The 25,494-nt window shown below is 52.7% G+C and overlaps 1 protein-coding gene across 4 annotated transcripts in view; it reads right to left on the bottom strand.

Moving 5' to 3' along the window:
* LOC141273527 (uncharacterized protein C8orf76-like) overlaps positions 1-25,494 on the bottom strand; it is a 71,888-nt gene that overhangs the window by 12,146 nt on the left and 34,248 nt on the right. For 3 of the 4 annotated variants that reach the window (XM_073685509.1, XM_073685507.1, XM_073685506.1), the window contains one exon: positions 2,902-3,398. In XM_073685509.1, coding sequence (XP_073541610.1) covers positions 2,902-3,398 — 497 coding nt within the window. The remainder of the gene's footprint in view (positions 1-2,901; positions 3,399-25,494) is intronic. The other variant, XM_073685508.1, reaches the window with a different exon arrangement.

Genomic DNA, 25,494 nt, shown 5'->3' on the forward strand with positions numbered 1-25,494 from the left:
ACCGGCCCTTAGAGGTCTCGACAAGACGGAGGAGCTGATCCAGAGTGTCCAGGTAAAGCTAGCAGTCCAGGTAATGGCGGATACGGAGGCAACCATCCACATCGTGCTCCATGCCCCTCTAATCTGACCTCCGTGACAGTGATGCTCAGTGTAAAGCCTGAGCTCAGGAGATGTGGGCTCGGACCCTGTTCAGACACACTGGAACTGATCAATCTCCATTCAACATTATGAACGTAAAACTGGAGCACTGGCCCCAGTCAAATATATTGTATTATGGTCAAATCATTCCCTTTAGGAACTGAGTGATGTGTAATAGAGGAGGATAAGGCCCCCCATATACAGCAATCTATTCTCTGATAGGCGAGAGGGAAGAGACTTCATCTCCTCCTTTCTGATAATGTCACCTGTATCCTGCTAACAATGTCTGTGCCATCCCAGCAGGTGGCACTAGAGCCGCTCCCCGCTCTTAGGCTATGTGCCCATGTAGTATTCGCATTGCGTTGCAAAACGCAGCATGACCATTTCTTCCGCGATTACGCCGCAAATTCGCGGCCACTGAAATGCAGCAAACCCGCAGGTATATGTGGATTTGCTGCGTTTCAATTGAATTCAATGGCCAAGAATTTGCGGCTTAATCGCTGTGCGTGTGGTACCCAGGATGAAGAAGAGACTACAACTCCTCTTCATCCCGGCTACCACGCGGTGAAAAAAAGAAATAAATAAGTTAAAAATAAAAAAAACCTGTTAACTCACCTCTCCGGTCTGCTCCCGGCCGCATCCTCTCTCCTCGGCGTCCAGCGGGGTACTGGCAGGACAGCAGCAGCAAAAAAGGCAAATACAATTCTGGGATGTATTAACAGAAGCATACAGTCTAGATCACGTGAAGTCATTATCGGTCTTTACTCCTCTTTGGTCAGACCTCATCTGGAATACTGTGTACAGTTTTGGGCGCCACATTTTAAAAAAGACATAGACAAACTGGAGCAAGTTCAGAGAAGAGCGACCAGAATGGTGACTGGTCTGCAAACCATGTCCTATGAGGAACGGTTGCAGGATTTGGGAATGTTTAGCTTGCAAAAAAGAAGACTGAGAGGAGACTTAATAGCTGTCTACAAATATGTCAAGGGCTGTCACATTGTAGAAGGATCATCTTTATTCTCATTTGCACAAGGAAAGACTAGAAGCAATGGGATGAAACTAAATGGGAGGAGACACAGATTAGATATTAGAAAAAACTTTTTGACAGTTAGGGTGATTAATGAGTGGAACAGGCGGCCACGAGAGGTGGTGAGTTCCCCTTCAATGGACGTCTTCAAACAAAGGCTGGACAGACATCTGTCTGAGATGATCTAGTGAATTCTGCATTGAGCAGGGGGTTGGACCAGATGACCCAGGAGGTCCCTTCCAACTCTACATTCTATGATTCTATGAGGACGCTGAAGAGAGAAGACTGGAGAGGTGAGTATACAGTTTTTTTAAAATTATTTTTAACTCTTTAATTCTTTTTTTTTTTTTTTTTTTTTTTTTTTTTACTATAGATGCAGCATTCAAAGCATCTAAGTTGGTCACACAATATAAATCCATGCCGGTTGCATGGATTTATATTGTGTGACCAACTTGTCAAGCACTTTTCCAAGTGATGATCAAAATCACTTGGAAAAGCGTTTGAAAAAAACGCATGCGAAAACGCTGAAAAAATGCTGAAAAAACGCTTCTCTCTGGCAGAAAAAACGCATGTAAATCTGCATGTGTTTTTTTCTGCCAGAGAGAGGCAAAAACGCTCTGCATCAAATCTGCTACGTGGGCACATAGCCTTAGCGTGTATGTGCTGTACTTATCATTCAGGACTGTGCAAAGACCTGCCTGTGACCAAAAGAACAACAAGGCTGTGTGCACACGCTGCAGATTTGGTGCGTTTTTCAATGGAACAGGCTGCCCCGAGAGGTGGTGAATTCTCCTTCAATGGAAGTCTTCAAACAGTGGCTGGATAGACATTTGTCTGAGATGGTTTAGTGAATCGTGCATTGAGCAGGGGTTGGACACTAGGACCCTGGAGGTTCCTCCAATTCTAATGTTCTAGGATTCTATGTATAAACACCAGCTGCAATCTTCCATGGAGGAGTAACTGTGGTTTCAGGAGAACTTGCAGCAGAAGGTCTGTGCCTTCCGCTAGCTCCTCCCCCTTCCGCTAGCTCCTCCCCCTTCCTTCTTTAAAGAGTATTAATAGCACTAACTGTCATCTATCTCACTAATAGGAAAGTTTGTCTTCACTGAATACAGATTTTACAGATGTTACCGCGAATTGAGACTGAAAGATCAATCCAGCAGGAAAAAGAAGACTTCTCTGATAAGATTATAAAATTACTTATTTTCATGTGTAATATTAATTTACAAAACAAAAATTAAAACAACGGTTATTCTTTAACTAATAAGGCACTTAGGAAACGGATTCATTAAGACTGGCTATATTCAAGCTGCTCTTGATGAGGGAGCGTGCTGGAGTCAGACGGTCCAGATTCATTAAGTGGCGCATGAATTATGCACTTCTGACAAGCGGTGTGTGAACCTTGCCACAAATCTTACTCCAGTCACGGACTGGAGTAAGATTTCTGGTGTAAGGGAAGCCACAGTTCGCCATGAATTAGACAAGCTGTGGTGCCACATTTCCACCTTGCCCCAACTCTGCCCATTTTGGCGAAGCTGGGCAAAACTCACGTGAAAACACCAAAAGTCACAACATTTTTGATCAACTCAACAATGCACAAAAATTGTGACTTTTCAAAGTGATTTACACCAGAATTCTGGCATAATTGCATTGATCAATCAGGACTATAGTGTCCTAAGTTTTTATACTTCGTTAAAACATCATCCTCCTCCCAAGAGGTGGTCCTAGGTACTGACACTCGCAGTGCTCGGTCACTTCTGCTGCAGGACTGCTTGTCCGGCTTCTCGGTACAGGTGATATCCTCTATATACCTTGCTCTAATGAAGCCGGCACAGGAGCACGTCCACAGCTGCTCCCTGTGTGTGGAGGCCGTCCGTGAGGAAGTGTCACTTCTATTACAGGGTCCTAGTACGGAGTGATCAGCTCTGGATACAGTGGGGTGGTCTGTTCTGGCAATGTCATGTATACATTGCTGGGGGGCTCCCAGTGATGTCTGAGCACATAAGCTGAATCTATGGGAGTTATGTGATGGATCCTCGCAGTCAGTGATGGAGAGGAAAAGCCTCATGGAAGATTCAGCCAGACAAATCCACAACTGTGGACTGAATGGATGCAGAGAAATCAGTTGTTGCAAACAAGACATTTCTTCTTGTAGATTCCCCAGATGATTGTGAATAGTTGCTTGAAGATGTAAGACCCCGGTCAGGTGATCGGTGTTATTAACTCCTTTTGCCTAAAAAAAATACAAATAAAATCTGCAGTCACTTTTGATAATTTTTTGTGAAAGCTTCTAGCCTTAGTCTTTCTTCTCTAATTATATCCAGTAATGGAGATTACAATGATAGCATACACAATACCATCTAGAGCCCACAATACATTTATATGTAAAGGAGTTATATATAATATCAGAAAATGTCTGTTTTGTCACAGAAACAATCACATTGTTTTGCTGCTGCAGAATAATGTTGGAGGCAATCAGACGCCTCCCTGATGGAACTGTATGATGGCTAATTATCTGCCTGTATTTTTCAGCATTAAGGACTCCATCAATCCTGACTAAATCCCTAACTCCATTTGCTAAATTGCATGTACCATCCACTGTGCTTCACTTGGCAATCAACCTCTGCCTTAACGAGACACGCGTTCCAACAGTGCAGAGCAAATTCACACCACCTCCATACTGCGCAGCACAGCAATCAGGCAGTCTTCAAATTAATATGCCTTGAAGATCGCAGTCATACAGCTGAAGAGTTGTGGACCGCTCTCCAGGCTCAGTTTCAGCAATAGCTGTCTCCGCTGAACCTGGAGCCAGGGAAGGCCATGTACGATAACGGTGCCAACCTGTTTGCGGCTCTACGCCAAGGCGAACCCACACACGTGCTTTGCATGGCTCACGTCCTCAACCTGGTGGTACAGCGATTTCTCCGCCACTATCCCGGCCTGGATGAGCTGCTTCAGAAAGTCCGGAAGCTGTGTGCTCACTTCCGCCGTTCGCACCCCTCATGTCATCAACTTGCATTGATACAGAGGTCTTTCTCCATGACAGTTAACAGGTTGATAGTGATGTGCCAACGCGGTGGAATTCCACTCTGCACATGTTGCAGCGACTGTGGCAGCAGCAACGAGCCCTGACGCAGTATGTCATGTCGTATAGCCTGTGCCAACGCAGCACGGAGGTGGGGCATATCACGTTTACAGAGTGGGAACAGATTAAGGACCTCTGCACCCTTCTGCACAGTTTACATTCGTCTTTTTGATCGCATGTTATTCCATTTTTTGTTTGGCGGTATGATAAATCATTGTTTTTTGCTTTGTTTTTTTTTTTTTTTCTTTTTACTGTGTTCACTGAAGGGGTTAACTAGTGGGACAGTTTTATAGGTCATGTCGTTCCGGACCCGGCGATACCAAATATGTGTACTTTCATTGTTTTGTTTTTTTCCCATAATAAATAAATATATTGAACCCATAATATTTTTATTTGGGGGGGATTATTTTTTTCTTTTTATATATATTTTTATAATTTTTTTTTTTTTTTTTTCAATTGTCTACTTTTTTTTTTTTTTTTTTTTACTTTTACACTTTGTCCCACTATGGGACTTTCACTTTTTGCAGCCTGATCGGCTGCATGGCATAGAGAGCAGCAGCTCCCTATGCCATGCAGCCTGTCAGCGCTGCACACGGGGGAGACATTACTTTGGTCGCGCACTGCGCATGACCAAAGGAACGTCCTGCCTCCTGGTGACCCGGATGTTGTCATGATGACATCGGGTCGTCATGGCAACATCCGGAAGCCGCCACAGACATTGCTGGACGCCGGCAGGAGAGGTGAGTATACCGATCACCTCCCCCCTTGCCACCGCAATGCTGCGATCGACTTCGATCGCAGCATTGCGGGGGTTAATGTGCCGGGAGCTGTGCAGGACCGCTCCCAGCACATTGTCACAGCTGACACCCGGTGCTATCAGCTGACACCCGGCGGCGATCGCCCTGCACCGCTTGTGTGCGGGCGCGATCGCAGCGCACTTAATAATACGTAGCTGGTCCATAAGTCCCAGGGCACAGCTACGTACTATTACTGACAAGGTCGGAAAGGGGTTAAAATAGTTAGCGCTGACGATGCCATCATCAGCATCACTATTCCGGTCATACACATGCTGGAGCAGAATTTGAATAGTGTGCAGCACGACGTGGTTGTCCCAGAAGAAGAGGAGGATGCGGAAGGGATAAGAATGTCTCAAAGTTCCAGACTATCGTCACACAGGCGGATGCCAAGTGACGGTGGATTGCTGCGATCGAGGGGTTTGGTGACACCAGACATACTGTTAGTGAAGGTGCAAGGAACAAATGGAGGAGGAAGAGGTGAACGTGGTTTGCAGGAGGGGACGGAGGAAAAAAGCATCAGTGTTATGCAGCCAGCAACAGAGCCTGGCTTTGGACCACCTGGAAGAGCCTGACATACGAGTGCCTTCTTGATGCACTATATGCAACATGATTCCCGTATAGTTAGGATTCGAAATAATGCTGACTACTGGGTTGCCACTCTTGTTAGATCCACGTTATAAGACTAAATTTTGCCAGATGCTTCCCGCCCTGGAAAGGGACCTGCTAATGTTGGAGTTTCGAAACAAGCTTTTAAGCAATCTTAATAGAGGTTTTCCCCAAGATAGGAGTGAGGCATACAGTGTGTGTCGCAGCTGTAGTCTTTCAACCTCCAGCACATCAGTTTGTCAACGCCAAAACATTAGCAGCAGCAGCGTAAGTGGCAGAAGCAATTTCTGTGAGTCCTTTCACACATTTTTTAGACCAGCTCATGCACCAGCACAACAGAATACAAGTTTGACACATGGTAAACGACTGGAGAGGATGGTGGAGGAGTATCTAGAGCTCAATATGAATACCATCAGGGAGGATTTTAACCCTTTTACATTTTGGTATTCAAAAATGGATCAATGGCCTGAGCTCGCTTGTCACGCCTTGGAGATTTTATCATGCCCGACAGCCAGCATTCCCTCAGAACGTGTCTTAAGCGCTGCTGGTCGTGTCCCGACGGATAAGCGCAGCCGGCTGTCCCATGAAAGTGTTGACCGCCTAAGATGAACAAGTCATGGATCTCCAAGGACTTTTGCACCATAACTGCAGAATGTACAGAGTAGGCGATGTTGTAGTTTTTAGTGTGCTGCATTGATTTTGCGGAATTGCGTCTGTGATGTGGGTTGTGTGCCTGCTCTTGCTGCAGGTTTTAGGCCCTAATTTTTGGAAATGTGGGGAATCCTGATTAGATCTCCATCTACTGGGTTGGCTGTAGGGGAAGAGGTGTCCTTCCTAATTCTACAATTTCTACTGTAGTGAAATTGATGCCTCTTCGGTGGTGTTAGGCCCTAATTTAGGGAAATGTGAACACTCCTGATTGGATCTGCATGTGCTGGGTTGGCTGTATTCGAAGAGGTTTTGGTCTCCTTTACAATAGTTATACTCTAGTGAAATAAATTTTTTGGTGCAGATATTGTTCTCCACAAAAGGGGTACACAGACCTGATAAACTTAAAATTAGTATATAATTCGGGGGGGGGGGGGGGTGAGTTGAGTAACAGTAGTTCCTTGACCCTCGACTGTACTGTGCGGTGGGGGCAAGAAGAGGAGGAGGGTGACTCTGAAGGTGAGGAATGGGATAGCACATGGGATGATGAGGTTGTTCATCCAATGTGTAGCGCCGGCGTCCCTGCCCTCTGCTAGGCAGGGACGCTGTTCCCCTCACCTCTCTGCTCCGTGCCCGGCGTCCTCCTCCCGCTCTGCTGCAGCGCGCGCTCCTTCCCGGCCACTGTGCTTAGGGCGCGCGCGCTCTCCCTCCCTCTTAAAGGGGCCGCGCGCGCCGTCCTAAGGAGTCCCCGGCCAATGGCCGGAGGACTTCACCATATATAAGGCACCTCCTCCAAAATGGAGGTGCCCGAGCAATGTTGTTGCACTGTTCACTACTCTGCTTCAGCCCTCAGGTCCCGTTGCCAGTTACCTGCCAGATACCTGCCAGCTTGCTGTCTTATTCCTGCCTGATTATCTGCTACCTGCCTGCTAGTCTGAGGTCCGATGGTCTGCCTTACTACTCCTGTCAGTCTGTCTAAGGACCAGCCTGTCCGCTCACCTGGGAGCGCACTTCAGCCACCTGCCTGCTTGCCTGAGGTCCGACGGTCTGCCTTCCAACTCCTGTCAGTCTGTCTATGGACCAGCTTGCCTGCTCACCTGGGAGCACACATCTGCTACCTGCCTGCTAGCCTACCTGGAGGCTCCGCCGTCACGTGCTGTGACCACCTGCCTGTCCAGTGACTCCTGCCCGCTCACCTGGGAGCGCTCATCTGCTGCCTGTCTGCTAGCCTACCTGGAGGCTCTGCCGTCACGTGCTGTGACCACCCGCCTGTCCAGAGACTTCTGCCCGCTCACCTGGGAGCGCTCATCTGCCGCCTGTCTGTTGGTCTTCCTGGAGGCTCCGCCGTCACATGCTGTGACCACCCGTTCATCCAGAGACTCTCGCCTGCTCACCTGGGAGCTCACGTCTATCATCAGCCGCCACAGGTCGTACCAACCCTTTACCCAGAGACTGCCCCGGTCACTCGCCGTGACCATCTGCCCGTTCATCCAGAGACTGCCCCGGTCACTTGCCGTGACCATCTGCCCGTTCATTCAGAGACTGCCCCGGTCACTTGCCGTGACCATCTGCCCGTTCATTCAGAGACTGCCCCGGTCACTTGCCGTGACCATCTGCCCGTTCATCCAGAGACTGCCCCGGTCACTTGCCGTGACCTCCAGCCCGTTCACTCAGAGACTGTCCCGGTCACCTGCTGTGACTTCCTGCCCGTCTTCCCTGGTCGCCACCCGCTCCCTTACAAGGACCGCCCCCTTGTATAGTAGCTCAGAGGTTCCGCCTCCCAGACCCATTACAGTTTGCTCGGGCCATGGAACCCGGTGGCACCCAAGCTCCCTCGCTCTCGGACCTGTGTCATGAACTGTCCCATCAAAGGTCCCAACAGGAGTCCATCCTGGGTCACCTGCGGAATGTCAATACTCGCCTGGACACTCTGACTGCTCCACCAGCAACCTCCGCCAGTGCCATGTCTCGCAATCCGGCAGCTCCGCTGCCCACTGATACCATGGTATCCTACCCCGGACCCCGGCTTTCTGCACCTCCTCGCTTCGGAGGCGACTCCGCCCAGGCTCGGGGCTTCATAAATCAGTGCACCCTGCACTTTGAACTATTGTCCCACCAGTTTAACTCCGACCGAGCCAAAATTGCATTCATCATGTCCCATCTCACCGGGGAGGCCCTGGCCTGGCTAAATCCTCTATGGGAGAGAGGAGACCCCCTGGTGTCCAACTTGCCTGCTTTTCTCACGGCTTTCCGGAAAGTCTTCGACGAACCCGGACGGAAGACCTCATCTGCATCATCACTGCTACGCCTCCGTCAGGGAAGTCTCACCGTGGGCCAATATGCCATACGGTTCCGTACCCTTGCCTCGGAGCTGGCCTGGGATAACGACGCTCTGGTATCCGTCTTCTGGGAGGGTCTGTCCGGCCGTATTAAAGATGAACTTGCCGGTCGGGACATCCCTACCACTCTCGATGACCTAATAACTCTTGCCACCCGGATTGACCTACGGTTCCAGGAGCGTGCCAAAGAGGTCACCCGTGAGAGGAGGTTACCACGTCTAGCTCCTACTTTTCAGAAACCCGTCACTCCCTCCGTCTCTACCCAGGTACACTTTCCTGAGCCTATGCAGGTCGACCAGACCAAGATGGTCAAAACCCGTCAGGACTTACGCCGTGCCGAGGGGAGCTGCTTCTACTGTGGCAGTGAGGAGCACCGGATCCGTACCTGCCCGGAGAGGTCGGGAAACGCCTGTGTCTAGGTTCGCTCAGAGAGGTCGACCTAGACAAGAATAAATCCTCTCCATCTCTGCTGTTGTCAGTCTCAATCGTCTGCGGGGAGAACCGTTATTTCGAACTAGCCCAACTTGACTCTGGAGCAGCCGGGAATCTTATTTCATAGTCCCTGGTAGAGAAATACCGCATCCCCACCAAACCTCTGGCTGTACCCTTGTCTGTTGCTGCCGTGGATGGGGGTCTCTTACCACGCCCCATCCAACTCATCACCGAATCCATTACTCTGCAGGTGGGAATGCTGCATTCTGAGAGTATCTCCTTTCATGTTCTGCCTGGACTCTCCCACGCCCTCTTGCTAGGCCTACCTTGGCTCCAGAGACATGCACCCGTGCTTGACTGGCAGACCGGAGAAGTCCTTCGCTGGGTACAGGACTGCCATAAGACCTGTCTGGTTCCCGTCCATCCCGTCCCTCCTTCTCCTACCCCAGCTAATCTACCTGGACTTCCGATTCCTTATTGGTCTTATGCTGATGTCTTTAATAAAAAGGAAGCAGAGACACTACCCCCTCATAGACCATACGACTGCCCTATCGACCTGTTACCTGGTACTACTCCTCCCCGTGGGCGTATTTATCCATTATCCGCCGCTGAGACCCGGTCGATGTCCGAATATATTGAGGAGAATCTGGCCAGGGGATTCATCCGGAAATCTACCTCCCCGGCGGGAGCAGGCTTCTTTTTCGTCAAAAAGAAGGACGGCTCTCTCCGTCCCTGTATAGACTATAGAGGCCTTAACCAGATCACGGTGAAGAATAAGTACCCCCTTCCGCTCATTCCGGAGTTATTTGATCGTCTGAGGGGGGCTAGAATCTTCACCAAACTGGACCTCCGTGGGGCGTACAACCTGGTCCGTATCCGTCAGGGGGATGAATGGAAGACGGCATTCAACACCCGGGACGGCCACTATGAATATCTGGTAATGCCCTTTGGTCTCTGTAATGCTCCTGCCGTCTTTCAAGAGTTGGTCAATGACATCTTCCGGGACCTTCTCTACTCCTGCGTAGTGGTGTACCTGGACGACATCTTGGTCTTCTCTCCGGATCTCCAGACTCACCGGAGGGACGTTCGTCAGGTTCTGCTCAGGCTCAGGCAGAATCACCTCTTCGCTAAATACGAGAAGTGCCTCTTTGAGCAGACCTCGCTTCCGTTTTTGGGCTACATTATTTCTCAGACCGGCCTACGAATGGATCCAGAGAAACTGTCTGCCATCGAGAAATGGCCTCGACCGGAGGGGTTTAAGGCCATTCAGCGATTCCTGGGCTTCGCTAACTACTACCGCCTCTTCATACCACACTTCTCTTCCCGGACTGCCCCAATTTCCGCGCTCACCCGTAAGGGTACTAATCCCAAAGAGTGGCCGCCCGAAGCAGAGGAGGCCTTTCTTTCCCTAAAACAGGCCTTCTCTTCCGCCCCGGTGCTGCATCGCCCGGACGGCAACAAGCAGTTCTTCCTGGAAGTTGACGCCTCCTCCTCTGGAGCCGGAGCGGTACTTACTCAAAAATCATCTTCCGGGAGAATGGTAACTTGTGGCTTCTTCTCCAAACTCTTCTCCTCTTCTGAGCGCAACTATTCCATAGGAGACCGAGAGTTATTGGCCATCAAGCTGGCGTTGGAGGAGTGGCGTTACCTACTCGAGGGGGCTCTTCACCCGGTAATAATTTACACTGACCACAAGAACTTGGCTTACCCCCAGCATGCCCAGAGACTTAACCCGCGCCAAGCCCGGTGGTCCTTGTTTTTTGCTCGCTTTGATTTTGTTCTTCATTTTTGCCCGGCTGACAAAAACGTCAAAGCAGACGCCTTGTCCCGATCCTTTCTGGTGTCCGATCTCAAGGAAGAACCTAAACATATCATCGATCCCGCCAGAGTAATGCAGGTGGCTCCCGTGAGTCTAAATCGTCTCCCTCCCGGTAAGACGTTTGTTTCAGTACCTGATCGGAAGAAGATCCTACACTGGGGCCATTCGTCTAAACTAGCTGGCCACGCCGGTCAGAAAAAGACCCTCCAGCTTATTGCCCGGCACTACTGGTGGCCTACCCTGCACAAGGACGTAATAGACTTTGTTTCTGCCTGTGTGTCCTGCGCCCGCAACAAAGTCCCGAGACACCTGCCAGCCGGTCGCCTCCTTCCGCTTCCTGTGCCTGCTGCCCCCTGGCAGCATATTGCTATGGACTTCATAACTGATCTCCCCGTCTCCGCCGGTTGTACGGTCATTTGGGTGGTCGCTGATCGCTTTTCCAAGATGGCTCACTTTATTCCCCTGCCAGCCCTCCCGTCTGCACCCGAGCTGGCTAAAGACTTTATCCGCCACATCTTCCGTCTTCATGGCCTGCCCCTCCACATCGTGTCGGATCGTGGGGTACAGTTCACCTCACGTTTCTGGAGAGCCACTTGTAAACTGCTAGACGTCACCCTGGACTTCTCTTCCGCTTACCACCCACAGTCCAATGGTCAAGTGGAGCGGATCAATCAGAACCTGACCAGTTACCTCCGGCACTTCGTTAATGCCCATCATTCAGACTGGGTGGATCTCCCACCATGGGCCGAGTTCTCTTCTAACAATCACGAGAGCGAATCCTCCTCCAAATCCCCGTTTTTTGTAGTCTTCGGTCAGCATCCTCGGATTCCTTTTCCTGTCTCCACCTCTGTGGACAACCCGGCTGCGGAATCTCTCGTTAGCAAATTTTCCTCCATTTGGGAGAGTACCCGATCCGCACTCCTTCAGTCGTCCGAACGGATGAAAAGACACGCTGACAAAAAACGCCTGGATCCTCCACAATTTCGTCCTGGAGATAAAGTCTGGCTCTCATCTAAATATGTCCGACTCAAGATACCTTCTTACAAGTTAGGGCCTCGGTTCATCGGTCCTCTGGAGGTCATCAGTCAGATCAACCCGGTGGCCTATAAATTGAAACTCCCGGCCAACTTACGGATCCCTAACTCCTTCCATGTATCTCTCCTCAAACCTGTGGTACTTAACTCTTTTTCCAAGTCTACAGGTACGCCTCCTGCTCCGGTTTCTGCTGAGGACGAGTTTGAGGTAGAGAACATTCTTGCCACCAAAAGGGTAAGAGGAAAGACCTTTTTTCTAGTAGATTGGAAGGGGTTTGGTCCTGAGGAGAGAACGTGGGAGCCCCGGGAGAACATCCATGCCCCTCTTATCCTAGCTAAATTTCTGTCTGGCCTAAAAAAGGGGGGGCCTGAAGGGGGGGGGGGGGGGGGGGGAGTACTGTAGCGCCGGCGTCCCTGCCCTCTGCTAGGCAGGGACGCTGTTCCCCTCACCTCTCTGCTCCGTGCCCGGCATCCTCCCGCTCTGCTGCAGCGCGCGCTCCTTCCCGGCCACTGTGCTTAGGGCGCGCGCGCGCGCTCTCCCTCCCTCTTAAAGGGGCCGCGCGCGCCGTCCTAAGGACTCCCCGGCCAATGGCCGGAGGACTTCACCATATATAAGGCACCTCCTCCAAAATGGAGGTGCCCGAGCAATGTTGTTGCACTGTTCACTACTCTGCTTCAGCCCTCAGGTCCCGTTGCCAGTTACCTGCCAGATTCCTGCCAGCTTGCTGTCTTATTCCTGCCTGATTATCTGCTACCTGCCTGCTAGTCTGAGGTCCGACGGTCTGCCTTACTACTCCTGTCAGTCTGTCTAAGGACCAGCCTGTCCGCTCACCTGGGAGCGCACTTCAGCCACCTGCCTGCTTGCCTGAGGTCCGACTGTCTGCCTTCCAACTCCTGTCAGTCTGTCTATGGACCAGCTTGCCTGCTCACCTGGGAGCACACATCTGCTACCTGCCTGCTAGCCTACCTGGAGGCTCCGCCGTCACGTGCTGTGACCACCTGCCTGTCCAGTGACTCCTGCCCGCTCACCTGGGAGCGCTCATCTGCTGCCTGTCTGCTAGCCTACCTGGAGGCTCTGCCGTCACGTGCTGTGACCACCCGCCTGTCCAGAGACTTCTGCCCGCTCACCTGGGAGCGCTCATCTGCCGCCTGTCTGTTGGTCTTCCTGGAGGCTCCGCCGTCACATGCTGTGACCACCCGTTCATCCAGAGACTCTCGCCTGCTCACCTGGGAGCTCACGTCTATCATCAGCCGCCACAGGTCGTACCAACCCTTTACCCAGAGACTGCCCCGGTCACTCGCCGTGACCATCTGCCCGTTCATCCAGAGACTGCCCCGGTCACTTGCCGTGACCATCTGCCCGTTCATTCAGAGACTGCCCCGGTCACTTGCCGTGACCATCTGCCCGTTCATTCAGAGACTGCCCCGGTCACTTGCCGTGACCATCTGCCCGTTCATCCAGAGACTGCCCCGGTCACTTGCCGTGACCTCCAGCCCGTTCACTCAGAGACTGTCCCGGTCACCTGCTGTGACTTCCTGCCCGTCTTCCCTGGTCGCCACCCGCTCCCTTACAAGGACCGCCCCCTTGTATAGTAGCTCAGAGGTTCCGCCTCCCAGACCCGTTACACAATGTGGTGTGAACCCAGAGTCACGCTGCTGAGTAGTTCATCTGAGGAGGTGGAGGAGGAAGACGAGGAGGTTACATTGCATCCTATGGCGCAGACACAAAGTAATGCAAACACGAGGAGCACTGCATCCTTCGCGACAACTGTGGCAGTGACCGGCGCGGTCGCGGGTCTGCAGCTCGCAGGGGCGGCAAAGGTTGCCTAGACTGGGCTTTTTTTTTTTTTTGAGACCGCAAAGGATGAGCCAGATCACGTTATCTGCAAAATTTGCGATAAAAAGACGTAGTTACTCACCGGTAACGGGATTTCTCGGAACCCATGACGGCACCACAGAGAGAGGGGATCCGCCCTTGAAGGACAGGAAACCTAAAGATAAAAAGGGCGGCACCTCTCTCTCGCATCAGTTGTTTACAGAGCACAGAGAGGACCGCCAGGTTAGTAACACAAATTTTAACATCTTAAAAGGAGCTTGCCAGACACACCCTGTGACTAAGCATAAGTAATAAATAAATGTGCACACCCATGTGTGAAGGGAGGGAATGTACGGGTGTCGTCATGGGTTCCAAGAAATCCCGTTACCGGTAAGTAACTACGTCTTTCTCTTTCCCCATGACGGCACCACGGAGAAATTTGCAGAGAAGTGCTGATTAGGGAGGGACCACGGCTTCCAGAACCCCTCTGCCAAAGGTAAGGTCCGAGGAAGAGGTTAGATCCAACTGATAGTGCTTAAAGAATGTAGAAGGGGAAGACCAGGTAGCAGCTCTACATATCTGCTCGATTGAAGCCCCAGCTTTCTCCGCCCAGGAGGCTGCTACTGCCCTAGTCGAGTGATCCTTTAAATCTTCTGCCGCGGACTCCCCGCTTGAGGAGTAAGCCAGGGAGATGACGTCCCTTCTCCACCTTGCCAGTGTACTCTTGGAGGCCTTCCGTCCCTTCCAAGATCCCTGGAAGCACACAAAAAGAGCCCTATCCTTCCTACACTCCCGTGTGGCCTCTAAGCACTGGATGATGCACCTCCTGACATCTAATGTGTGAAGGGCTTCTTCCCCCTTGTTTTTTGGGTTTGAGCAAAAGGAAGGGAGGGTGACCTCCTGCGACCTGTGGAAAAGTGATTCCACCTTAGGAAGGTATGCTGGGTCAGTCCTAAGTGTCACCCTGTCCTCCAGAATTTGCTAAAAGGGGGGCCCCGCTGATAAGGCTTGTATGTCGCTAAACCTACGTGCCGATGTGAGGGCTACTAGAGATGCATCCGCTAGAGGCTCAAAGGGACGTTTGGTCAGGTCTGACAGAACTAAATTTAAGTCCCAAGGAGGAGCATTCTGGGAGGGGATGGGCCTGGACCTATGAGATGCCCTGATGAATCTGGAGATCCACCTATCCCTGGCCAGGTCGCAGTTATATAGGGCTCCCAGTGCCGCTACCTGAACCTTTAGAGGGCTTGTGGCCAACCCCCGCTCCAACCCTTTTTGAAGGAACTCCAACATGGCAGTAATGGGGGCCTCCCCTAATACTTTCGAACCCGTGAATGAGAGGAATTTTTTCCAGGTTTTACCGTAGAGTCTGGTGGTTACGAGTTTCCTACTCTGCAGTAGGGTGGAGATTAAATTGGGGGAAAACCCTCTATCCCTTAACAGCGCCCTCTCAAAATCCAGGCTGTCAGGTGCAGGTTTGCTACCTGAGGGTGAAGGACCGGTCCCTGAGACAGGAGATCCGGAACTTCCGCAAGGACCCAGGGGTCGGTGGTGGACATTATCCTCTGCCAGGAAAACCAAGGCCTCTTCGGCCAGAAGGGGGCGACCAGAATTATGTTTGCCTCGTCTTCCCTGATTTTCCTCAGAACCGCAGGAATGAGAACAATCGGAGGAAAGGCATACGCTAGCTGGTGGTTCCATGGGATTGAGAAGGCATCTAGTGCTGCTGGGTTCCCCTTGGGGTCGATTGAACAGAACATGTCCACTTTTTTGTTCCGCCAGTTGGCGAATAGGTCTATGGAGGGGTTTCCCCAAGCCCTCGAGATTTGGTTGAACACTAGTTGATTCAGCTCCCACCTGCCCTGTTTCAGCTGGGTCCTGCTCAGGAAGTCTGCCGTGACTCTAGATTGTTCTCTGCTACCTGGAGGATAAAACTTGACACTTGTAGAAGAGAATGGGACCGGGTCCCCCCCTGGTGTTTAAGTATGCCACCACTACCTTGTTGTCCGAAAAAACTCTTACAGGATGCCCCCGTAGAGTGTTTAAGAATTCTAAGAGGGCATATTTTACCGCCAGGAGTTCCCTCATGTTGTTAGATACCCCTTCCGAATCCTTTGACCAGACTCCCTGAGCTACCTGGTCGTTTAGATGAGTCCCCCACCCCTTGGGGCTTGCATCTGTCGTTAGGACCTGTGACACTGATATTGTCCATGGAATGCCCCTGGCTAAATTGTCCCCCTCTGTCCACCATGTCAGGGAAAGCAAGGTTTTTGATGATAAAGTCAGCCGACCTTCTAATTGCCCTCTTAGTGACCTTTCCACCCCCAAGATTTCCCATTTTAAGACCCTGGTGTGCAACTGAGCCCAGCGGACCCCGGGATGTAGGCAGTCATGGAACCTAGGAGGGACACTGCACCCCGCAGTGTCATGTAGGGATGGTCCTTTACGTGGGATACTCGGGCCATCATGCTCTGGATTTTCCCTGCCGGGAGACGGCATTCCTGATTCCTTGAATCTAATAGGATGCCCAAGTACTCCTGCACTTGATCTGGCTCCAACCTGGATTTTTTTAGATTCAGAAGCCAGCCTAAATTTGTCAAGGAACCCATGACTCTTGCTAGATGGTCCTTGCAATGGTCGAACGAGTTGCCTATTATAAGCAGATCGTCCAGGTACGGGATTATTAGGATGTTCTGCTCCCTCAGATGGGCCATAACCTCTGCCACTATCTTTGTGAAGACCCTTGGGGCTATCGCTAACCCGAAGGGGAGAGCCGCATATTGGTAGTGTTTGATTATGCCCTTCAGCGGTATCGCAACTCTCAGGAATTTTCGGTAGTCTCTGTGTATGGGGACATGATAATAGGCGTCCTTCAGATCCAGGACGACCATAAAACAGCCCGGGAACAACAATTTCACGGATGTTTTTATTGATTCCATCTTGAACGATTGTACCTTTAGAAATCTGTTCAATTTTTTTAGGTTCACAATAGTCCTGAATGTTCCGTCCGTTTTTTTCCTGAGGAACAGAGGGGAGTAGAATCCTTCGCCTTCCTCCTGAGCTGGGACTTCCTGGAGGACTGCTTTGCCTACTAAACCTAGAACCTCCTGTTCTAGAGCCAGTTCTGCCCCTGAAGACCTCACGGGGGTTATAACGAAATTTGGACGGGGAATGAAGAGGAACTGGAATCTTAGTCCTGATTTTATCAGGCCTAAAATCCAACGACTGTCTGATATTTTTTCCCCGGCCGGGAGGAAATGGAGTAGCCCCCCCCCCCCCCCCACCTGGGGCTGCCTTTCATTGGGCGGGTTTCCTATTGTCACTGGGGGGCCTGTTAAATATAAACCCCTTGGCCTTTTTTTGTCTCCTGTCCTCCCACCTATCCTGGTCCTTGGGGGGTTTTCTCCGCATGAATTTCCTGCTCCGAAAGGATTTCCTAAATGAAGTACCGGAGAGGACCGGGAAGCGTTTTTTATTATCCCCGGCTTTGTCCAGGATATCGTCCAGGGTAGATCCGAATAGGAACTCCCCCTCACAAGGGATGGAGCACAGCCTAGACTTTGTTTGGGGGTCGCCCGGCCAGCATTTGAGCCAGAGGGCCCGTCTAGCTGCGTTAGAAAAACTCCCAGCCCTGGCTGCCAGTCTGACGGAGTCGGCTGAGGGGTCAGTTAGAAAAGCTGCTGCGCCCTTCATTATTGGGATGGAGCCTATTATGTTATCCCTTGATGTTTTACTTTTTAATTGCGTTTCTAGCTGATCCAGCCAGATCATTAAAGATCTGGCTGTGCATGTGGCTGCTACTGCGGGTTTTAGCCCCCCTCCTGCCGCCTCCCAAGCTCCTTTCAGAAAGGAGTCGGTTTTGTCCATTGGGTCTTTCAGCACCCCCATGTCCTCGAATGGCAGGGAAATTTTTTAGAGGCCTTGGCTATCGCTACATCTATTTTAGGCACCTTCCCCCAGAAGGAGCATACTGGGTCCTCGAAGAGGCATTTCCTTTTGGGCGATAACAATCCTTTCCTTTCTGCTTTTTTCCATTCCCTCTTAATCAGAGAGTGTACTTTATCATTAAGAGGGAAGGATCTCCTTTTCTTCTGCTCCAGGCCACTAAACATTATATCCTGGACTGATTTTTTAGGGCGAGGATCTACGAACCCCATAGTGGACCTAACCGCTTTAATCAAGCTATCAGTTCCATCTATGGGGAAACAGCTACGACCCCCATCCCCCAAAGATGACGAAGACGATGAGCAGGATGAATCGGAGACTACCCCCTCCTCGTCTGAACTACTAGATTCTGACACCGGGGATAGGTGTCTGGTTTTCCCTTGTTTCTCCCCCGCCCCCTTCTGCAGGGACTTATAGGTATCCTCAACCTGAGACTTAATCAGGGATCTGAGTTCTGAAGCGAACTTAGGGGTCTCCTCACAGATTGTCTGTTCGATGCATGAGTTGCACAGTCTTTTTTGCCACGTAGTGGGCAGATCCTCTGCGCTAAGTGCGCAGGCCCTGTGCTTGAACTTGCCCGTACTCTTCCTTCCCTGAGAAGAAAAGAGAGGGGGGTCCTGGGTTACAAGTGAGCTTTCACGAAGATCACTTACTGACAAGTTGTAAGAGGGAATACCGGATTTGAACAGGAACCTGTCCCAGTAGCTGGGTCTTTCTTCGAGGTTGAAGCAACGCTGGAGTCCTTGCCACGTTGTGAAGACCTGCCAGACCGTCCGCTCCCGCCGTCACCTTGGCTGTGTTGGCGTGAAGGGTCACTGGAGGGTCCTTTTGTACGCTTCCCGCGTCTCTGAGGTGATGGTGAGTGGGGGGTGCAGGGGCTGCACCTCCTGTAGCTCCTGCTCGCTCATCGCTGAAGAGTGCCAGAGCCTGCCAGGAAGCACTTCCCCTGTGCTTCCCTGGCAATTTAATCTCTATAGGGGTCCGTCCCCCCTTTGGCCTGCCACCTCTGAGTCATGAGGTGCGCCCCCCCCCGGCTAGGCCACTGCTGTACACCTTCAGCGTGGGGGGCGCCTTCCCCCTTCGTGCGCGCCGTCCCTCGGTTTCCCGTGCGCGCGTTCAAACGCCGCTCCCAGAGGGACCGGCGGCACGCGTTACTCCTGGAGCACGCTCCAGCCGCGTCAGAGGGGAGTACCTCCTGCGCCGCGGAAGCCCAGGCAAGCATCGGACCTGGGCCCCAGAGCTCAGGCCTACTCACCAACCTGAGCCCCGGAAGCCCCGCCATACTTACCAACCTGGGCCCCGACGCCACTGGAGACAGCGGCAGTCCAATCCCTGCGTCGCGGCTCCCTGCCACCCTAGAGGCCCACTGACCCCAGCGGTGGCGCTACAGGACACCGCACCAGCCGAGGCAGGGAACCCCCGCTGCCTGAACCGGTCTGGCGGGGCCTGGTAAGTCCATCTTTTCTTTTATCTGTAACATACCTGGCGGCGTCTTTGCATAGTGGTCCATCTCCCACTGTGCAAGAGCGCGCACTTGATCTCCAATCCAGAATATCTCTCTGGCTTCCCTCCATGCTGTCTGTTTGCTTCTCTTTCTGCTGCTTAAGGGCGGCGCACGATCACTTCCTGCTTTTCGTACCTGGTGCAGGCACGCCCCTTGTGCGTCCTCAGCCTATTGCTGTCTGTCACCTGGTATTTAACCCAGCTGCTCCAATTAACCCATGCCTGAGCATTGTGTTTCATCAAGTGTGCTCTTTCACTCTGAATGTGCCAGGTCCCTTTCTGTGTTTGCTTGTCTGCCCTTCCTGGAGGCTGTATTTCCAGGCCTGTCTGTACACGCTCCTGGCCTGTTCCTCCCGCCTTCTAGGGGCTGCATACCTAGACCCGCTCCTGTATCTTGCTACTGTGTCTGTTCTTGTCTGTATATTCTTCTAGCCTGCTTCCTGTGTTTCTCTATGTCCGTACCTTTCCTTTTTCTGCAGAGTCTGAACTCGTACCTAACTCCTGCTCGTTGTCACTGTACTCCCGTTTGTGAGTTTGTGGTCCATTCGCTACTTCACTGCAAGTACCCTGTGGGTATCTGGTTCTGCCTTTCCCTTCCTGTCTGTTCCGTGTGAACAGAGCCCTGTCCCCCCTGCTCTGCCTTGCTCACTGCTCCGGCAGCCTTGCTCCGCTCTGACCCTTTTGCTCACTGCTCCGGCAGTCTTGCTCTACTCTTGCTCACCGCTCCAGGCGGCCTCGTCCTGCTCTACTCTTGCTCACCGCTCCAGGCGGCCTCGTCCTGCTCTACTCTTGCTCACCGCTCCAGGCGGCCTCGTCCTGCTCTACTCTTGCTCACCGCTCCAGGCGGCCTCGTCCTGCTCTACTCTTGCTCACCGCTCCAGGCGGCCTCGTCCTGCTCTACTCTTGCTCACCGCTCCAGGCGGCCTCGTCCTGCTCTACTCTTGCTCACCGCTCCACGCGGCCTCGTCCTGCTCTACTCTTGCTCACCGCTCCAGGCGGCCTCGTCCTGCTCTACTCTCGCTCACCGCTCTAGGCGGCCTCGTCCTGCTCTACTCTCGCTCACCACTCTGGGCGGCCTTACTCTGCTGTGTTTGTCCGCCACATCTGTGGTTCTGTTCCTGAGTCCCAGTGTGTACTGGGTCCTATCCCGCCTGTGTTCCTACCTGCTAGTGCCTCCCTGTTTGCACTCTAGTCGTGCTTGCCTGTACCACCCTGCCTGCATACCCGCCTGCCTGCATACCAGTCGTGCCAGCCTATACCAACCAGTCTGTGTGCCAGCCTAACCAGTCTGTTCCTGTATTCCCCTGTGTGGGTCAACAGCCGTGTCCAGGGTCTGTCCTGGAGTAGCACCTGGTCCCGCTGCTCGGTTCCTCCTTGGTGCACTGGCGTTGTATGCCGTCGTGCGACCCTGGTCGGATCGGGTGAATACCTAGTTACGCCCCTCCAGGCATTCACTCTCCGGCACGGTCCAGTGGAATCACACGCACACGCCGCTCAGCCTGGGCGTGTGCATTACAGCATGCTCAGGCCATGGTTCCCGTTGAGCCCCACGGCCTTCGCTCTCTGAGACGTTTTCCAGCGAATACGTGCATTAAAAGTAAATAATTTTTTTTTTCTCTAGCTGAGTTCCAGGCGAATTACGCACCCGTCCAGATGGATCTATCAGCTCTCGTTCCTGCGGATCCGCCACGTTACTATGGGGATCCAAGACAGAGTCGTGCATTTGTGGAGCAATGCATGCTACACTTCAAGTTCTACCCTCTATGTTTTCCCACAGATCGGGCTAAGGTGGGATTCATGATGTCTTACCTAGCGGGTGATGCCTTGAATTGGATCACCCCCCTATGGGACGCACAGGATCCTATCGTCCTGGACATAATGGCCTTCCTGGTGGCCTTTCTAATGGTCTTCGATGAACCTAACCCGGAGACTCCTGCTGAAGCTTCACTTCCCAATATCCCAGAGCAGCCCCGATGGGTAATGTGTGTGGGTAGCGCAATAGTCCTCCAGCCCAATGAGACTACTGCCCATCCAGAATCCTCACAGGGTGACTACGCTCTCCGCAATACTTCTTCCAACCTCAAGAGGCAGTCCAGACGTGCTAGACGTAGAGACAAGCCGTCACGCCAGGGTCTGTCCTCCCTAAGACCTCCTGACCCCAACCTTGAAGTCCCTACTGAAGCTTCATCTCCCTGTATCCCGGAGAAGCCCCAACGGGTAATGTGCGTGGGTAGTGCACCAGTTCTCCTGCCCGAAGAGACTTCTGCCCATCCAGACTCCACACAGAACTTCCTGCACCCGGCGTCAGATACTTCACCCACTTTAACCAGTGTGCATGTCCAAGGATGCACCGAAGCTGTGATTACCTCCGAGTCTGTGCACCTCTACTACCTGGCGGAGGACCCCCTGTTGCCTCCTGAATCCTCCGGGATACCACTCGATGACAAATGGAGAGAGACTTCTCTACACCCGGTACTCGATACTTTGTCAACTCCGTCCTGTGAGCCTGACAATGGGTACCCCAAAGTGGTAGTTACCCCCGAGTCTCTACACCCCTCCGACCAGGCGGAGGACCTCCAGTTGTCTCCAGAACCCTTCGGGGTGCTACCTGGTAGCGAAAGGACAGAGACTCTCCTATACTCTCTACCTGATACCTCGCTCGCTTCGTCCAGTGAGTCCAACCTAGTGTACTCCGAAGCAGAGGTTACTCCCGAGTCTCTACACCCCTCCGACCAGGCAGAGGACCTCCAGTTGTCTCCAGAACCCTTCGGGGTGCCACCTGGTGGTGAATGGACAGAGACTTTCCTATATCCTGGATCTGATACCTCGCTTGCTTCGTCCAGTGAGTCCGACGTAGTGTACTCTGAAGCAGAGGTTACCCATGAGTCTCTACACCCCTCTGACCCGGCGGAGGACCTCCAGTTGTTTCCTGAATCCTCCGGGGTACCATCAGATAACAAAGAGACAGTGACTTTTTCTCACCCTGTACCTGATAACCCGTCTATTTCTTCCTGTGAGTTTGACGAGATGTACCTCGAAGCAGAGAATACCCCCAAGTCTCTGCTCCCCTCCAACCCGGTGGAGGACTTCCAGTTGTCTCCTGTACCCTCTGGGGTGCCACCTGAAAATATATGGAGAGAGACTTCCTTGTGTGCTGTTCCTGGTACTCCACCCATTTCGTCTGTTGCTGAGGATGGCTGGATAGGAGGTAGCATCCTAGCTACCCAGAGGAGACCAGTTTTTCCGGTGGACAGTGGAAGTGATCTCCTTGAAGTGAAGGATTGGCCCTTGAATTCCCTGCGGAAGATTCTGGCAGGCCTGAAGAAGAGGGGGCGTAAGGGGGGGGGTACTGTAACATACCTGGCGGCGTCTTTGCATAGTGGTCCATCTCCCACTGTGCAAGAGCGCGCACTTGATCTCCAATCCAGAATATCTCTCTGGCTTCCCTCCATGCTGTCTGTTTGCTTCTCTTTCTGCTGCTTAAGGGTGGCGCCCGATCACTTCCTGCTTTTTGTACCTGCTGCAGACACACCCTTTGTGCGTCCTCAGCCTATTGCTGTCTGTCACCTGGTATTTAACCCAGCTGCTCCAATTAACCCATGCCTGAGCATTGTGTTTCATCAAGTGTGCTCTTTCACTCTGAATGTGCCAGGTCCCTTTCTGTGTTTGCTTGTCTGCCCTTCCTGGAGGCTGTATTTCCAGGCCTGTCTGTACACGCTCCTGGCCTGTTCCTCCCGCCTTCTAGGGGCTGCATACCTAGACCCGCTCCTGTATCTTGCTACTGTGTCTGTTCTTGTCTGTATATTCTTCTAGCCTGTTTCCTGTGTTTCTCTATGTCCGTACCTTTCCTTTTTCTGCAGAGTCTGAACTCGTACCTAACTCCTGCTCGTTGTCACTGTACTCCCGTTTGTGAGTTTGTGGTCCACTCGCTACTTCACTGCAAGTACCCTGTGGGTATCTGGTTCTGCCTTTCCCTTCCTGTCTGTTCCGTGTGAACAGAGCCCTGTCCCCCCTGCTCTGCCTTGCTCACCGCTCCGGCGGTTCTAGCCTGCTCCGCCTTGCTCACCGCTCCGGCGGTTCTAGCCTGCTCCGCCTTGCTCACCGCTCCGGCGGTTCTAGCCTGCTCCGCCTTGCTCACCGCTCCGGCGGTTCTAGCCTGCTCCGCCTTGCTCACCGCTCCGGCGGTTCTAGCCTGCTCCGCCTTGCTCACCGCTCCGGCGGTTCTAGCCTGCTCCGCCTTGCTCCGCTCTGACCCTTTTGCTCACTGCTCCGGCAGTCTTGCTCTACTCTTGCTCACCGCTCCGGGCGGCCTCGTCCTGCTCTACTCTTGCTCACCGCTCCGGGCGGCCTCGTCCTGCTCTACTCTTGCTCACCGCTCCGGGCGGCCTCGTCCTGCTCTACTCTTGCTCACCGCTCCGGGCGGCCTCGTCCTGCTCTACTCTTGCTCACCGCTCCAGGCGGCCTCGTCCTGCTCTACTCTTGCTCACCGCTCCAGGCGGCCTCGTCCTGCTCTACTCTTGCTCACCGCTCCAGGCGGCCTCGTCCTGCTCTACTCTTGCTCACCGCTCCAGGCGGCCTCGTCCTGCTCTACTCTTGCTCACCGCTCCAGGCGGCCTCGTCCTGCTCTACTCTTGCTCACCGCTCCAGGCGGCCTCGTCCTGCTCTACTCTTGCTCACCGCTCCAGGCGGCCTCGTCCTGCTCTACTCTTGCTCACCGCTCCAGGCGGCCTCGTCCTGCTCTACTCTTGCTCACCGCTCCAGGCGGCCTCGTCCTGCTCTACTCTTGCTCACCGCTCCAGGCGGCCTCGTCCTGCTCTACTCTTGCTCACCGCTCCAGGCGGCCTCGTCCTGCTCTACTCTCGCTCACCGCTCCAGACGGCCTCGTCCTGCTCTACTCTCGCTCACCGCTCTGGGCGGCCTTACTCTGCTGTGTTTGTCCGCCACATCTGTGGTTCTGTTCCTGAGTCCCAGTGTGTACTGGGTCATATCCCGCCTGTGTTCCTACCTGCTAGTGCCTCCCTGTCTGCACTCTAGCCGTGCTTGCCTGTACCCACCTGCCTGCATACTCGCCTGCCTGCATACCAGTCGTGCCAGCCTATACCCACCAGTCTGTGTGCCAGCCTAACCAGTCTGTTCCTGTATTCCCCTGTGTGGGTCAACAGCCGTGTCCGGGGTCTGTCCTGGAGTAGCACCTGGTCCCTCTGCTCGGTTCCTCCTTGGTGCACTGCCGTCGTATGCCGTCGTGTGACCCTGGTCGGATCGGGTGAATACCTAGTTACGCCCCTCCAGGCATTCACTCTCCGGCACGGTCCAGTGGAATCACACGCACATGCCGCTCAGCCCGGGCGTGTGCATTACATTATCTTAGTTTTTTTCACTTTCTTTCTTTTCATCTGTAGGTCCCCGTCAAGGAGAGGAAACCAACTGATGCCAGAGAGAGGTGCCGCCCTTTTTATCTGTAGGTTTCCTGTCCTTGAAGGAGGGATCCCCTCTCTCCGTGGTGCCGTCATGGGGAAAGAGAAAACTCAGTAGAGGGAAAAAGTGCTAATAATTTGACTACTACATGCATGAACCTTCACATGCGCACACAACATGTGTTACGCTGGTAATCTTACCGCGCTAAAATGCGGACCTCAACAACCATCAGCTGCCCCATCAACCGCATCAACTGCTTCTTCCCCCTCCTCCGTTACCCCGGCAAGTATTGTCACGCAGGTCTCCCACCGAAGAACTTCTAGTTCTGTACAGGCTCCAGTCAGGCTAAAAGAGAGCCTGTCAGCTGTATCAGAAGCAGACATGCCTGCTGTGTTTGTTTCACTGAGCACACCACGTTTCTCAATCCACCGTTACATCTGTGCTTGCACCTCACTCACGGTCCAGCAGTTTGTCCGTTTCACCATACTCCGCCCTCTATCAGCACCACAGCCAGCCCTCAGTCCCGCATTTGTGGTCACGTAAAAGATTGTTTCCTCCCACACATGACAAAGCTAAGAGGTCGAACTCCACCATCTCCAAACTGTTGGCCACGCAAATGGTGGTGTCAGTCCCTAATTTTTTGAACTGTGAATACTGCTGTATGGCTGCTTTTTTACTGAGGAGGTAACCGGAGAACCTAAAGGAAACCCCCACAAACACGGGGAGAACATACAAACTACTTGCAGATGTTGTCCTCTATCATCATGGAGTTAGCTCGTTGTGTAGGAGACCGACCACCACTGCTGTCTAACTTGTGACCATTGTGTTGAAACTTGCGAGGTGTTATGGGTTTACCGTCCAAGAGAGGAGCCAGAAGACCGCAGCGTCTG

This window comes from Phyllobates terribilis, unplaced genomic scaffold (assembly GCF_046119375.1).
Source record: "Phyllobates terribilis strain yellow unplaced genomic scaffold, ASM4611937v1 Scaffold_5__5_contigs__length_657084704, whole genome shotgun sequence".
Taxonomy (NCBI): domain Eukaryota; kingdom Metazoa; phylum Chordata; class Amphibia; order Anura; family Dendrobatidae; genus Phyllobates; species Phyllobates terribilis.